Source organism: Papilio xuthus, unplaced genomic scaffold (assembly GCF_000836235.2).
Source record: "Papilio xuthus unplaced genomic scaffold, Pxut_1.1 DF827542.1, whole genome shotgun sequence".
NCBI lineage: Eukaryota > Metazoa > Arthropoda > Insecta > Lepidoptera > Papilionidae > Papilio > Papilio xuthus.
In genome coordinates, this window is record NW_013531107.1 from 1,324,099 (window position 1) to 1,340,942 (window position 16,844).

The window sequence follows — 16,844 nt, forward strand, 5'->3', positions numbered from 1 at the left end:
TTTATTGATTATAAATAAACTTTCTTATAAACATATTTAGATATTAAGACAAAATATTTGCGAATGTTGAACTCAATTCGAGCGTGTCAATATTCTTTAGTAGGTCATCTTCAAACTCCACCAATCACTATCGGAAAATGTGGACAGAACATGCAAAAATGATTGTGTGTGAATGTGTATATACATAAAGTTAGATAACAGTTCCTCTGACACGATGGGCCTTCGTTCGCTCACACCTTGGCGTATTTATTTTTTAACGGCCGCGAATATACATGGCTCGGTTATAACAAGCGTTCAGCCAGTCACCATTCAGACAGCGCACGAACGAGTATCGCGGAACGCGCACGCGTGTTTTATTCGCGCCTCAATTCAAAAAGGCAATTTACAATCGTCATACGTACGCTTATCAATATTTCTTCAAGTTTATTGTAAATATGCCTAAAAAGAAATAGTTGTTTTTTGCGAGCTGCGTTTGGATATTTTCTTAGTGAAATCGTGTTATTGACTTTGCTGCGCGTTACAATCCTGTTTTCGTCCGCGTAAAACATCTGTGATATTTAATTGTTGTGAAAATTTAGTGTTTACTTTTAATATTTCGTTTCGTGAAAGAATTTTTCGCGGAACGTAGTGATAAAAAAGTCTTTATGATAGGTCCATATATGAAGGTGAGTTATACCAAATTACAATTTTAAAATATAATTAACTTAATACTCAAATAACTTGTTACGAACAACTTAATACTCAAAAGAATAAAACACTCTTCAAATAGTCTTCCGTACTATCTTAATCTTTTAGTATTCTCGAATTAAAAAAAGTTTATTCTTATGTTTTTTTTCTCACTGAAATTTTTTTTTTTCTCACTGAAATTTTCACGCGAGGTCACGGAAATCTACATTTGTTTTTCACCCAACCATAGACCTCTTGTAGCAATAGATGTACGTCTTAAATATGAATGCGCTGTTTACGACATTTAAAAACTGCAATGCGTGGCACAGCGCTTGCGCTAACGTCCAAGATAAGCGATATTATTATATACTTATCCTAACCTCAATAATTTCCAGTAAACAGCCATGCGCGGGAAGGAGCCATCTAAAAAGATGTGCACAAAAAATATATTTTTCAATAGCGTGATTATTCTTGATCGTCATGTTTTTTCTGTATTCTTCTGTCCAATTTGGATGTGGCAACAGTTATCAATATTAAATTTATTTTCGATTAGAAGAGTTTAAATGTCAACATATTTTAATAACAGTAGGTTGCTCTATGTAGGAAAATAATCGCATTTAATTAAAACAAATACCTAAATATTTTCCCGTGTGTTAAAAAGTATTATTAAAAAGTAATAATCACCTTAATATTAATATAACACAATAATAACACAAATTCATATTCACACCTCACGTTTCTCGATGTATTTCTGACTGTGGGATTACATTATTACACCACGTGTTTTAAAAATCGAATTTTTCACATATTTCATAAACAAAAGAAGAAAAAAAACGTGGATTTTCAAAAGGTTCCGAACTGCCAGATTATGCGATATACAATTATTTAAAATATGCCAAATTCCAATATTGAATTAGGAACAGACGATTGACCCGTTGACCACGGGACCTTGAAGTTTAAATGTCATTATACTCGTACAGATAATAAAAATATGTGACGCGGAATTCATATCTAAAATGATTGTGTAGACTTAATGAAATTGTCTTAAAAATAATTCGAAACGAAATCATTAAAACTTTAAATGAATAAGTCGAAGTGTTTAAGTTAACATCACATTGGTTTTCAATACAAAATAACGTAGTCATCAAGTGCAATCTTCAAAAAAAAACATAGCATTTATACGATGGGAATAAATTACAAATTTTGTAAGAAATAGAATTCTTATACATCTTAGTAATCTTAGTATTAAAAATACGAAAGTTTGGATGGATGGATGTTTGAAGTTATCTCCGGTACGTCCCAACGGATCTTGATGAAATTTGGCAAAGTAGAACATAGTCAGGAAGCACACATAATTATTAAGTTTTTTATTAATTCCGCGCGGACGGAGTCGCGTGTTTCCGCTAGTAGATACTAAAAGACTATTGCATCTTGGATTAGTAAACTACTGGTTTTCCATCAAATTTTCAATTCGTATGTATTACTGGTCGCGTATTTTGCATAATTACAATGTGATCGTCAGATTCAATATCACATAAACTGGTACACATCGCTGTAATGTCACAGTATAATTATAGTATTTTCCGTTTCATGTCACGCTTAATTGTTAATGATAGCAATTCAGTCATCTGACTTTACTGTCCCTATTTCATAGAGATGACAGTCATTCAATGTTAAATCACTATTGTTATAACCTAGTAATTTATTTAAAGAATTTCAATTGAATCGATTTAATTCTTTGTCGTGTTTGAATTTATGGGTGTTAGAAAGCCATTTTTATTAAAAAACGACACCTACAGACTCTTGGTCAGTACTCTTTTTTTCACGTATTCCTTACGCTAACTTATATTGTTAGTTCCGTATTTATTTTTATTTTTCTATTTTCTTTTCTATTTTTTTTTTGTTAGAAAGCCTTGTATCACTTGAAATAATAAGCATTTTTTTTACGTTGCAAATGTGCAAACGTTCCATCATCGCGAAGCACAGATATTTTACGGGTTGAATTGTTTCATTGCTTTTAAATGAATACTATAAATAGTTGTAAGTTATTTATGAAAGTGAATTTTGCCGAATTTATCTCGTGGCGTAATTAGGCCAAGTACCATCGCGACGTCTATTTTTGTCGTCATTCAGAAAAGCGCAAATTCTGAAGCGAGTACCAGTTCTTTAATTTTCTTAATAACTCGAATCTAATGCCTTATAATACTATAACTATAAAAAATACGAATTAAAAAATATCGCAATAAATTAAGAAAGAATTCTCTATCTCTTCTTTCGTTCACTAGCACCAAAAAAAAGTTCTAGTAGTGACTTTTACAGGGCACTACAGAAGTTAGTGCATCAAAATAAACAAAAAACTGTGACGTTGATCATAAAATAAAAATGGCGTCTGTATTGAGAATCCTAAATGGTTACAATTAACGTCTTGTCAGTCACTTTAGAATAGGTTATAAAAACTGCCAAATTAAATTAAATCGCATACGTAACTACCTACCGCCGTTACACGTATACTGATATATATTGTCTCTGTTTTATCAAAGAGAAAGAAAGGGATGGAAATATGTATTAATACATGTGGTAAACAATTCCACAGTTAAAGAAAGTCAATTGTCTTTTGCAATTGTGAATCGATAATGTTTAAAAACGATGTCTTTATAATGTTTTAATATCTTTATTACATTAGTAATTTTTGTTTTGTTTGATTCTTTAACACATTTGTGCAAAGACTTTTAGTCAGCAAATAATTTAAAACTTTATTTCTCAATAGATTTAATGGCAATATGTACCGTACATTTTTGATTGCTTTAAGAGGCAACTGAAAGGACTGAAAACAATAACACATTACAGTACATTATTTTATTTAAAGTTTAAGTTTAAGCTATTTAATATTTTACATGAAAAGTCATAATTATATGATATTAAATAAAATATTCAAAATATCAATAATTATAAAGTAAACCTCGTCACCTTGCTTATATGAAGACGGCTAAAAACATATTTTAAGGACTAAAAATTATATTTAAATAATAACGAAATATACTTTATAAGAGTAATCAGTACGTAAGCGTAGCTGTGAGTTGCCACTGCCGAAACAAGTGTACAAAGAATATATCGTCATCCCTTCTATTGTCTTTTAAACAAATAGAGATAACAGTATTTCTTGTACTGGTTTTGTCGTTAGTGGAAACGTAGTTTATAGTTTCGAAGATTTACGTATATAAAGTCGTAACGTTCGTAATTGTTACATAATTCATATTTATTCATAAAACTATTGATTTATTTATTTATTACGTTTGAGCGATGATTATAATATTGTTTGTTTTTATGTGACTGATTATCTAGGAAATAGGAGATTATTAGATGCGGCTGGTTATGACAAGGTCCAACGTTCAGCATGAAGGTTACCCAAATTGTTTCATTTTTGTTTCCACCTTGAATATTGTTAAGTAAAAACACCATACTCAAATAAATGCTCATATACAAATGTATTTAATGTTAAATTAAAAAATATGAAACGTATTTTTTTTTAACTTTATAAAATAAAATGCAATGTAACTATTTAAACAGTACGATTTTTTAATTAGAATTAAATATAAGACGGAGTAATAGTGTAGTCAGAATAATATAATTGGCACGATAATTAAAAATATCATAGACAAGGTAAATGAAAAATAGATTCAAGCAATTAAAAACATGCTTCAACAATAATTATGACAGTTTTAATTTTTATCAAGTGTTTGTTATTTGTTATTTATTATTTTAACTCAATTAAACGTAGTTCAATATTCTAGTGGGTACTTGAATAATAACATTGACGACTAATTAGATATTAAAGTACTAGGCAGTAGTGATTACCTTTGCCTGCATGAATTAAGTAACGAAATAATTAAAACATAAAAATAACTTACCCCTTTTTATATCTTTCAATATTCAAACACTTTTTCTGTTTTCCAACTGAGAAGTAAAAGTGCGACCGCTGTCTACAGCAATTTATCACAACAAACATGCATTGAAGTCATAGAGTAGATTTCTATCCGTCACAATTTTACTACTCTATGACAACTCCCATAGATGAAGATAGTGACACATAACAAATATAGATTTAAAAAAATATATATAAAAAAAACCAAAATCATTGACCATATGAAAATGTGTGTAAAACAGCAACATTGCTTAATACGAGGAATGATTTTCACTACCTCCTCTGTTACTAAACACAGCTAGTTTTCTAACCTCTGTTTTTCCCGATGGATAAAATATTGAATAGGCCAGAAAAGTAAGCTAAGTTATGCTTAGCCAATTTTAGAATCCATTTTAGTGGAATAGTTAACAGTTCTACGACAAGGTTGTCTATCGCTATGCTATTGTTTTATGTCGACGAGTTTGTCCAAATGATAGCGCCATGAAAAACATTAATTAGTGTTGTACTGCTATCGTTGACGCAACCACCGCGTCACGATCACGTTCCACTTAAATGATGACAGTTTAAAAAAATATACACGATTCTATTTTTGAAATTTTACTGGCTGACATCTGTTCCTTTTTCAAAGTTATGCATTTTTTTTTACCTTCAAAATTAAACGTGATGGAGAATCAAAATATAAAGATTAATTATAAAACTATTCTTATAAAATATAAAAATTTATGTTTTGTAAAATAATTACCAATACGATAAAATTTGGCAACCAAACTAAGCCCCGATAAAAATAGTAACTTAACCCGAGTTTTGTAACAGACACATAATAATGGCAGATTAGAATTTCCGTTCGCTAAAATGTATTATAATGAATTGTTTGCGGGCGAAACCGTAGTGATATGAAAAAATGATAATTATAGTGTGACGCCCACGGTTAGAACACGTCATGATAATGGCAACTCTACAAAATGATGGCAACAAATCACAAAACAATATGTGCAAGAGTTGAATAAAAAACGGTTTTTCCGCGAAGTCATATTTTTAGAAAAAGTTTTAATGCTAATATTTATATAATGTATTATATGAGAATTTACAAGGAATGAGCACAAACAACATTTATTTAATAAATTCTTCAAGAGGAAAACGTAATACCACACTTAACAAAGTTTAAAGTGGACTGTTCAGGAAAATATTTCTATTTTGTATTATTTAGTGAGGCTAAATAAAATATTATTTTAAACTATAATTAACAGTTAGGAATAAATCTATAGAAATATGGATACAAGACAATACCTAAAAACTTGGCTATATTCTCATTATCGCAAACATGAGTCTTTGGACTTTGTTACATACATTTGCTTGTTCAACAGGTTTTGTTCTCAGGATCGAATTCCTTTTTGCACTTAGTAAGATGACCAGTTAGCAACACGTTTAATAGGTTAAAACATAGTGATGAATCGGATGTCTGTAAGTCGATAGCCACTTTATTTTACGGTAATGACTTGAATGTAAAATTGCAATATTTTCCAAAAAAAACATGTCATAAACTTACTGTATGTATAAGTGTTTTTGAACTATATTATTTATTTCGAATAAAACTTTCATGTCGTCTCTAAAATATTGTAATAATAAACTATCAAGTTTATATTATAATTAATAGACATAATATGACAAACTAGCTCGACTTCAAAGATTTTCTTTCAACAAAGTTATTGAACAACTAAGGTATACAAAAAGTTGCCTGGAAAGCAAACTTTTAAATTATCCGAATTCTTTGGTTTATTAGTATATTGTGGATTTCCTTAAGTTATGCAAATAAACCAAGGTAAAATTTTGCAACGTCAAAGAATGGAAATTGAAATATATTAAAATCTTTACGCTGACGTCCTTTACGCTAACTTACTACATAATGATTTCCTTATTCCTTTTGTTTAATTTTCCGACTTCTAAGTTCCAGGATAATGTTTAAGATTTTTAAATTACAACTACGAATGATGGTGTATTCAGGGGTATTTTCTAAAAACTATGTAATTTCTTGTTAATATTAAATACTTTTAGTAATACAATTTTAGCTAGAGGTAAAAAAGGGAGAGCTAGTAATTATTTTAACATAAAAGGATATAAATATCCCTTAAAGCTAAACCCTTGTATTGAAGGAATGTCGCATAGCAATATATGCACCAATATTATAAATACGAATGGTTGGATGTATGGATGGTTGGATGTTTGACAGATGTATCTGTCACGGATCTCGATGAAATTTGGCATTGGCGAAGAACATAGTCTTGAAGAACAGATACGTTATCAATTAATATTTTTAATTCCGCGTAGACTGAGTTGAAGGCGACAGCTATATTTTCATATATATATTTTAAGTGTGACTGTAGTTAAAATGAATGATTGTAGCAAAACGTGTCAGTTATGACAATTGCTCATCAGGGGAGTTAGTCAATGACAGGCTTGTATGCATGTGGCGACATCTATGATGATTAATGGCATTTTATCAATACAGTAATCATTTATTTTTATTACATCCGGATGACTAGTCTCCAACAAATATGTTAATTGTTACATATGCATTTTGAATAAAGATATTAGGTTCTAGGTATTTTTATTTGCAAATTTATTAATAGTACGTGTCAAGTTACATAGATACAGACTTGTGATTCGTCAACGTATATTGTAAGGAAATTAGATTTCATACTTATTGAAATTATTTAACAGATACAAAGACCTTATTCTGTGGGTTTCCGACTGAAATTACTGTATCAAATATATCGTCATCCTTGTCTTTCATCGTTGACAAAACAGTGATAATAGTATGTTTTAAGCTGGGATTTTGGTATGAGAAACCCAAGGATTATAACTCAGTTTAACTGATGCTATAAAGTTTTATTCTGGCAAAATTACAGTAAATGTTTCTGACGTCAATTTTTTTAACTGTTTCTATTTAACTAATTACCGTACTTTCCGGAATTTTGTATTTTCATAGTCTGTACTTATATTTATTTATAACTACCAGTTAACGTTCTATCTGACTCATCAATTTGTTTATATTTTATTACCTTTTTATTGCATGTGCAGTCATATTATTGTTGCTTGTTGCATGCGATTGTACACTGGGTTCAGGTATCTTTATGTTATACTAAAATGCTTTCAAAATCACTTGTGTATGCGACTGTATATTTGATTTTTAATGAAAATAACACAAACACGTTTTACTCGTGTACAAACGTTGTTCCGAATCGAAACACACTGTTCACAATTCAAACAAATTGTTTAATTAATCGATGATACGCTGTTGGCATCGTTAACACGGCGAAACCGCGAACAATAAAATTTCCTGTATATGTAATGTCCTCATACAAGGCCCTATCTTGCCTTGTAACCTCAACAGCTTAATATATTCCTCTTCGCAAATTGCCTTCGAAGCGAAGTATACAAATAAATTCGCACAATTGAATAACCCTTCTTCCAAATTAGGTCGCTGACGTCACGATTTTAATTTTGGGCTTTGGATTAACAATTTGGCAATTCTATTTCAAAACCTTTAACATATTTTTTACTATTACATAAAAAAACACACGGATTCCGCATTGACAATATACCAATTATTATTATAACACTTCAATACTGAGTTTTAAAAGTTGATGTCATCGGTATCGCAAAAAGTATGTAGAGTATTGTTAAAAAGTGCTGACAACGATGACTCCTGAAACACAAGGGATGCTAGTTTAAGAGCCTAGACTCTACTAGTTATATGAATGGGTGTCGCAATTTAACTTTTATTTATGTACAAAATGATTTTACTACAAAGAAATCGTATAAAATTGGCAAAATACTCATGTAGAGTATAAAGTTACAAAAAGAAATTATGACAGTATCGGTGGCGTTGTCTTTTTTATTCCCATTCTGGCTCACGAAGTCGCCGAGTTACTTGTAACAGATAAAAAAAACGCAACCCAATTTACGTACCGCAAAATGAAAGACACGTGAATGGAGCGATGTCATCGCAAAGGTGCGGTGAACGAACGCAGGGGCAACGATCCGATTTACTTATAAACTAAATTATTTTATACTACGGAAATAATCCGAATCTTTGAATAAGGACACAAGGAAGATGTCTACAATGCGACGTTCTGAATTACTTCGTAACACTTATTTTCATTTATCATTGACGTCAATTGTTTTAATAAGATATAAACATTTTCTAGGTAGACTACTATTTCAAGATGTATTTGCTAAAGTATTAAATTTATTACTTAATTTTTTATAACATATCAACTGTAAACAATAAAGATAAAAACCACTTATGTGTATAATCGTGACGTCAACATAAACTATACATAAATAAAGAAATTAAAAGGCATTAAACTAGGATATAGATTAAGCCTTAATAATAAATCATGCAATCTCATATATAATATTCTCGTGTCCCAATGTTATTTACCGTAATTCTCCAAAACGGCTTGACCGATTGTTATGAAATCTTTTATGCATATTCATTAGACCTAAGAATTGGCTAACCTAACTATTGATTTCTTATTCCCACGCGAACGGAGTCGCAGGCGACAGCTACTTTTTTGTACAAATTGCTGATTCTAATATTAACAATGAACATTGACCTGACATAATGTTTTACTTATCTTGCACAAATTAAACGTGTAAAATTAGTGTCGCACTAGTCACCGACTTTTGACTCAAAAACAAGCACATAGATTTTCAAAAAAAAAACATAATAAGTAGCCTTTGTGTTCTTCCAGACTGTGTTTACCAAATTTCATTGAGATCCGTTCAGCCGTTCTGGAGATACCATCAAACAAACATTCATCTAAACATTTGCATTTATAATATTAGTAAGAAGTAAGATATATACACGCTACTAAAGTATTCCATAAATGGTTTCCAAGAAATAAAATAATACTACAATCATATTAGTCGACAATATTAATGTTGTAGTTTCTTCCTATTATTTTAAAATTTAAATTGTTACTAACTTGTTTAAAACAAAGATTATGTAATAAAAACATTAGCCTACCCATAGACACGTTCTGGTAAAGAACTCACGAAGTTAACGCATAGATTCTACAGATATCTAGATGTATAATTATCTATTGATAATTACATCCTCATATCAATTAAACGCCAGTATTGTTGTTAGAGTAACTACGTTTCTTTTATAATAATTATCTTATCATTTTGGTTGCATCTATCAAGTAGTTAAGTCAGATAGGGTGTGTATTTTTTCATCTATTTTTAGAATTATCAAGAATGTGGCAAACAGAAAATTGGTTTGAACGTAGGAGCCTAAAGCTTGATGTACGTTGAAAGGTATTATTGCGGGGGATGTGTATTTTGTTTTAAATGAAAAGTTTTGAGGTTAATTTCTAAAATTTGATACTGGTACGTAGAGATGTTCATTAAAATAAAAAGAAAAAATAACTGAACGATTCCCAGGATCCTTATATGATGTATGGAATGTCCATTCATGCTTCCTTCATTAAAAAGTATATAATGGTATTCAATTAAAAATAAACATTAGTAATTTATTTCTATAATAAGCATTATATATAATATGAAACTGTTGAAGTTGGAATTCACTTGTTGGCCTCGTATTTTCTTGTTTACTGCAACGAAATGTGTACAAATAATGCATTTATTACGAATACCGACTGGCGCCAGCTCCAGTTAGATAATAATGCGATCATTTTTATTAGTATTTGTTCGTTCAATACAATGATTGATTTGCCTTTCAAACATACATTCAAGTGGTACGTAATCGTTTCAATAGAATAACAGCTTTATAGAAAGGTTATCGTGATTTTCCTGCTGAAATACCATTAAAAAAACATACTGTTATCTTTGTTTTTTCAAAGAGCATAAACTATAGAGTAGAGAAGAGCAGAAGTATATATCAGTTTTTACAAAATATGAAACATGTTACTTTAACTAACCTTACATGCAATCTTTTGAAGCCTGATTAGGACCATGAAAGACGTAATAGAAAAAAATCTTACTAATATTATAAATGCCAATGTTTAGATGGATGGATAGATGTTAGAAGGTATCTTTAGAACGTGAGCATGGATCTTACTGAAATTTGGCATAGATATAGAACATAATCTGGAAGAGAAGACAGAGGCAGAGACAGAGGCTACTGAGTTTTTTTTAATTCCGTACGGACGGAATCGCGGGCGTCAGCTAATAAAAGATATAAAAAGATATCCATACGCAGTAGAGTTTGAAAAAAAAGCAAGATTTCATTTTCCAACTTATTCAACAATAACTAAGTTAGAACCTCACTCATTCTTATCGCTGACTATTTATAAGAACATAATAGCTACAATACTATTGTTTCAAATACTAAATGCCAAGATTCTGATGAATATCATCAAGATTTAATTTGTGTTAATGCGCAATTTATTCCATCCGTCTTTGTGTCATTTGGCATATATTCAAGCAAATTATCCGAAACGGTTTTGTGCTGGAAATTTGATCATCATCGCACTCAAAATAGTCATATCTTCCTCTTGGAAAATTATATATAAATATTCCATTGAACTGAAACTTTGTAGTTGACTATACAATGGAAGGAACACAAAACTTTGTATCAAGCAATAATAACTTTATTATTTTAATTTTTTACAGACTATCTTAGTCTTACTCTTTTTTTCGCTGCTGCAACGTTTTTAATTTTCACGTTTAAAAAGTTTTCTAGGGAAAACACTACTCTAATTTTTTTTCTCTTGACTAGATTGCATAAAATATAAATTATAGTATTAAAAAGACATCATTCAAAGATAATTTAAAACACGTTTTCAGGAAACAATAGCGTATAAATACTATACGACTTAAATACTTGTTAAACGTTGCTATTACGTTGCAGAATGATGTCATATGATAAATAACGCAGGTCTCTTCATGCACGTGTTTTAAATTAGAAAACACGTTTTTGTTCTTAAATAGTATTGTATACAAAAATCTTATTCGCCCATAATTGTATGCAAGTTGTGCTACTGTAGAATTTACCATTGATGTTCAGATGTTTTAGGGAAGAAAAAGTAACATAAAACCTTTTTTGTACTTTAAATTTTATCTGTTGTTCAATTCTAGCTCTTTCTATTTGTTTCTAGCTTCTCTGTTTTAGATTTTATGCTAAATAATTTTCTCAAAGCATTTTCTGATGATTAATATCTTATCTTGATTTAAATTTTAATATAAATCGGAGCATTGACCCACATTCGGGGAGCGCGCACCACTTGGCAAAGTCGTACGTCTAAAATACATTATATTCTGTAGACTGTCGGGATGCTCGAGTCCGTTTAAATTGTATTCCGAATCGCTAAATATAAGACAAATTTCCGCATAGTAACCACATTCCTAAAATAAAAATTCTTAAGTAAAAATATTCTTAATATTGTAATCGTTACATAACACCACATTGAAATATTTAATACTAGCTGTCGCCCACCACTCTGTCCGTTCGGAGTTTAAAAAAAAATAGTAGCCTATGTGTTGTTCTACATCTATGCCAAATTTCAGCTAATTCCATGCAACCGTTCTGGAGATACCGTCTAACAAACATCTATTCCCCTATCCACCTAAGGTTTCGCGTTTATAATAATAGTGAGATTGTTATTTTTTTTTTAATAATTCTGTATTGTAGATAGAGTACATTTATTATTTGTTTTACATTATATTTAAAATATACCAGATTGATATAGTTACAAAGAATATGATATCACTAAAAGTTATTAAAAGAAAATAATTTAATTTATTACATCGTTAGGCAGTTCGGATGAATTTGTTCCGCAAATTGACTCACAATATTCTGTATATAATACCGAGAAAATTTCGTTGAATTAGTCAGTCGATGAGATCAGAAACTTAAGTCTGAATTTACATAATGTGAACACGAATTATAACAAACAACGCGCGACTACAAACAATAATTCTGCTATCTGATGTCACGAGCGAATAACAGTAGAATTCCACTCCCGGGACTTTTGTCTTAATTCATATTGCAAGTATCTGTTTTGCCAAGACAGAATGAAAGGGATGACAATATGTAAATGTAAATGTCACTCAAAAACGATGCAATTGAACGTAAATATGCTATTTACTACATTTTTCGTTATACATATTCATGGCGTCCTTAGTTCAGATCTGATTTTTAAAATGTCCAGAGAATTTATCAAGAAAATCGATCCGTTAGTAAAAGCGGTTTAAACTAACCAACATAAATGCTAAATCTAAATGTATTTAGGTCAAAATGTAATAAACATTCTGCATTAATTCTCTCCTTGCAATCCAGTCATTTGCAATGTTAACAATTACTAATACATAACATTAGGAATTAGGTAGAGTACCAGAAAATAAAATTTAGAAAAAGTTACTTGTAAAAAAAGAATAAAAGATTTCAGAATATTTTACTACTTTCAATAGTCTAGTCAACAGCAAATCCGTTTCAAATTAAATTGCCTATAATTACATGAAGTTGTCCATACTTTTTAAAATGATTAGTTTCACTATTAAATTACATATGTCCAAGAGATTAAAATCTTAACGATTAAAAAGTACTATTTACTGATTACATGATAGAAGAAATCACATATATAAACTCGCGTTAATAGTCGTATAATGATGATTTGATTTCCTTCTCTCATTCAGACTGGACACGCCGTTATTAAAATTCAATTTAGGACACTTTCACAGTAATTTAAATAGGTAACGACTATTTGAAATTTTACAATGTATGTAGAGTCACCTCATTTCAAAAGTAACCGTTATTTTCATGATTTCTGTTTGCTAAACAAATGGAAAGCGATGCTACTGTATACCTAGCTTTCATTTCGGTTTCCTGTGTCTGGTTTTTGAACGCCTTTCTCTTCAAATAATAGTCTTTTTTTGTTATTATACGCCAGCGATTTCATTCGAGTGGCTTGTATTGTTGCTAACACATGTGATACACCTTCTGACATCGACATTACACGCTTTGTAACTATTTTGTTAGACTGTTATACAAATTATATGTACATTTATTTCGTTAAACAAACTACCAAATTTTTGATATAATAACGCCAAACAATAGAAGTATAAACCAAGTACCCGTTTAGAAAGTTAATGTTAATTTCTATTACATCATTAGACGAGTTGTTACCATGCGAATTTATAATAACATTTACTTTTCTCTTGTTTCAGTGTCTACATTTTTATCCCAAACATTATGATTTACAAATGGATATTATGATAAGAGTGAAGTGTTGTCAAGAAACTAAAAATCCAAAGTGACGAAGTGTGTGAGGTGTCTGTTTAGCTGCGTTCCGTTCCTTTGTAACATTAGTTAACCTTCAAAATGTCAGACAAAACGTCGTCGTCCGTCGGCCCGAGGAGTTTCGAGACGATCTCTGAGGAAGATGTGGAGTCGCCGTGGGAGAAGTTATTGGGTGAGATGAAGACCGCCGTGCCTACTATCATTAAGACTAACGCGTCGAGTGCTACAATCTGCAAGGACGATGTATCCGTGAACCCGCAGATTGTCGATATTGAGTCCAACAAGCTGACGCGATCCAAGAGTCTGAATCAGAGAAGAAATAGTAGCGGCCTGCTCAGCACTATCCCGCGACAACTTAGGCTCTCCCTTCGAGGCGTTCGCAGCGAACCTTCCAGTGTAAAGGACGTCCCGACAACCAGGAATGATAGCTCCCTTAATCTCTTTCTCAAGTGAGTAATCATACATTTAAGGTTTAAGTTATTCTGCACTTAAGTCGTAACAAATGCAAATTGATTTGGTTTATTTGTGTACTGTACACAATGATATTGATGAGAGGAGCAAAATCAATACCACCAATTCGCAATTATTTAAACAACGTCTGTATGCAAATTTAAACAATGGAAAAAATGAAAAATAATTCTGAAAATGATTTTTGTTAATCTTAACACAAAATGATACTAGTCAAATATTCTAGATTTTCTTCGTATAATATAATTTTATTGGAACTTTCACAACCCATTTAAATTACAATCGAGCATATTCATGAGATTGGACGTGACTGTCAATAATTTCTCTAGAGAATTCTCATATAAACGTAGAGGTCAAGAACAAAGGCACCCACATGGCTTCGCTGCGGTATCGTTTATAGCTGTACCCTCTCTCGTATAATTACAGCCTTTGTAGGCTTTATCGTTTCCTTTATTGCCCACATCATTTGACACGTAAGGTTTCACGCATACGTCAATTAAGTACATGCCAATAGATTCATTCGTTTTAAATTTAATATTACCTAACATCCCCTCACTGAGATATAAAATTAGAAACAAAAACGTCTAAATAATTTTTCAAAAGTGGTGATATCTTTCTTCTCGTATCATCGTTCTTTTTTACTACGTTTTATTTTAATAACACCACTAGTAATCCAGATGATGTATATAAACGGATACATAATATTTCCTAGATTTTAACTTAAGCACCCTAGTAGCTAGTAGATTTACTACTAAATATCCTAAACGTTAGAATTCAATGTCGTCATTAGTATTTTTAAAACATTTAAAAGGTCCTTCCGTCTACAAATGACATAATGAACCATGAAAAAGATTTACCTGTGACTTTCACGTCGCATGCAAAGTGCCCAAAGGAAACGGACGTCCTTATTTTATCACGGATCTCGTTGTTTTACAGGAAACTCGACGCCGGACTAGGTTTGCCGAAACGAAACAATGCTCTTAACACCGTGCGTTTTGACCGCCGAAACATTTGCACAAAACCACATAATAGCTAGGCTTGGCTACGTTCATGCGAAAATACAAGTTCAAAGCTCTGTAAATTTATTGGAATAACTTCCAAGTTTAAATTCCAAATCGGTTTAGTAGGGTCTTAAAGTAACGCAATAAAACTTTACATAAATTCGCTTTAAGGAAACCAAAATTTATGAATTTGTTTAAAATACAGCTATAACTTAAATAATTTACGAGTTAAAGTTACTGTAACTAAGAACCCGTTAGATTAATTTGTATTTAGTTTATTTTAAGTATAATTGGCATTTAATATGTTAAATTATGTTTGAAAAAAGAACTCAAGTAACATGGGACGAATTTACGTTTTTAGACGGTATTTAGCACTATATATCTTAAGGAGGAAAGATAAAAACAAAACATCTAAACTTCGACATTTTTGTTTTATTAATTTCACTTATTATGCAACAGAGAACTTGCAAAATAGTCAAATATACAAATTAGATAACAGTGTATTGCTTAACTAGGTTTCAAACGGCTATCTGTAGAAAGTAAGCAAAAAAATGACCGTTAAATATAATTTGAGCGAATTCTAAGCACGACTGTACCAATGGCCGTCGAGGCCGGTCACTTCCTTCGCACCGCTACCAACTGACGATCTGCAAAACAATGTGCTTATTAGCGAATGCAATACAGTCCTATACATAAATGTAAACGTACTAAAAACTTAACTAGGTTTGTAAAATTTTTATGCAACTTATAATGTATTATGTTTTTAAAGACAGTGAAACTAAAGATTTTGTAAAAAGGCTCAGTTATTTGTACCTATATTGTCTATCTGTCTATTTTACTAATATTATAAATGGGAATGTTTGGATGAATGAATGGATGTTTGTGAGAAGATATCTTCTTATCGGCTGTATGGATGTCGATGAAATTCTTTTTTAATTCCGCGCAAACGTAGTGGGCGACAGCTAGTTGATAACCGAAATTTGTACAGACACTTTAGTGCACGACTGTACACTTTAAATGGGCGACGGCGTGGTATCGCTTATATTTGCAATCGAACTATTCGGAGCTCGCCATGTTTCCTGCCATGCCTTATCGCACTTCTCATATGCCTCGTGTAGTCCAGAGCACGTTTCTAGAATACGTTCACTAAAACTTATAACCTAAATTAAGACCTAAGGGACATACGAAGAGTAACATTTGAAGAAATTAAAATAGCTTAAATAAAACTTATTATAAAAAGAAGGTTTTATGCTACAGATCAATTTTGAATTTATAATACTAGAAATAGCGTATATATTAACGGAAAAAACAAATGTTCATAAATACTTTATTCAACAAACATCCTCATACCACAGGAAAATATGTAGGCCGTATACATAATCAAGTCTTACGCTCGGCGCGTCAGGCGCCGGCAAAGCGGGTTTACCAGCGTACAAAACCTCTTTTTAAAAATAACATTTATTAAAGAATTCGTCGAATTAAACGATGTAAAACCTTTCACAGGTGAAATATAGCAGAT

At 31.1% G+C, this 16,844-nt stretch overlaps 1 protein-coding gene across 4 annotated transcripts in view; it reads left to right on the plus strand.

Annotated features, from left to right (window-relative positions):
- Positions 1-290: 290 nt before the first annotated feature.
- Positions 291-16,844, plus strand: part of LOC106118952 (Inwardly rectifying potassium channel 1) — a 32,671-nt gene continuing 16,117 nt past the window's right edge. For all 4 annotated transcript variants that reach the window (XM_013313731.1, XM_013313729.1, XM_013313730.1 and 1 more), the window contains exons 1-2: positions 291-665; positions 13,784-14,305. In XM_013313731.1, coding sequence (XP_013169185.1) covers positions 13,938-14,305 — 368 coding nt within the window. In that variant the 5' untranslated portion in view covers positions 291-665; positions 13,784-13,937. The remainder of the gene's footprint in view (positions 666-13,783; positions 14,306-16,844) is intronic.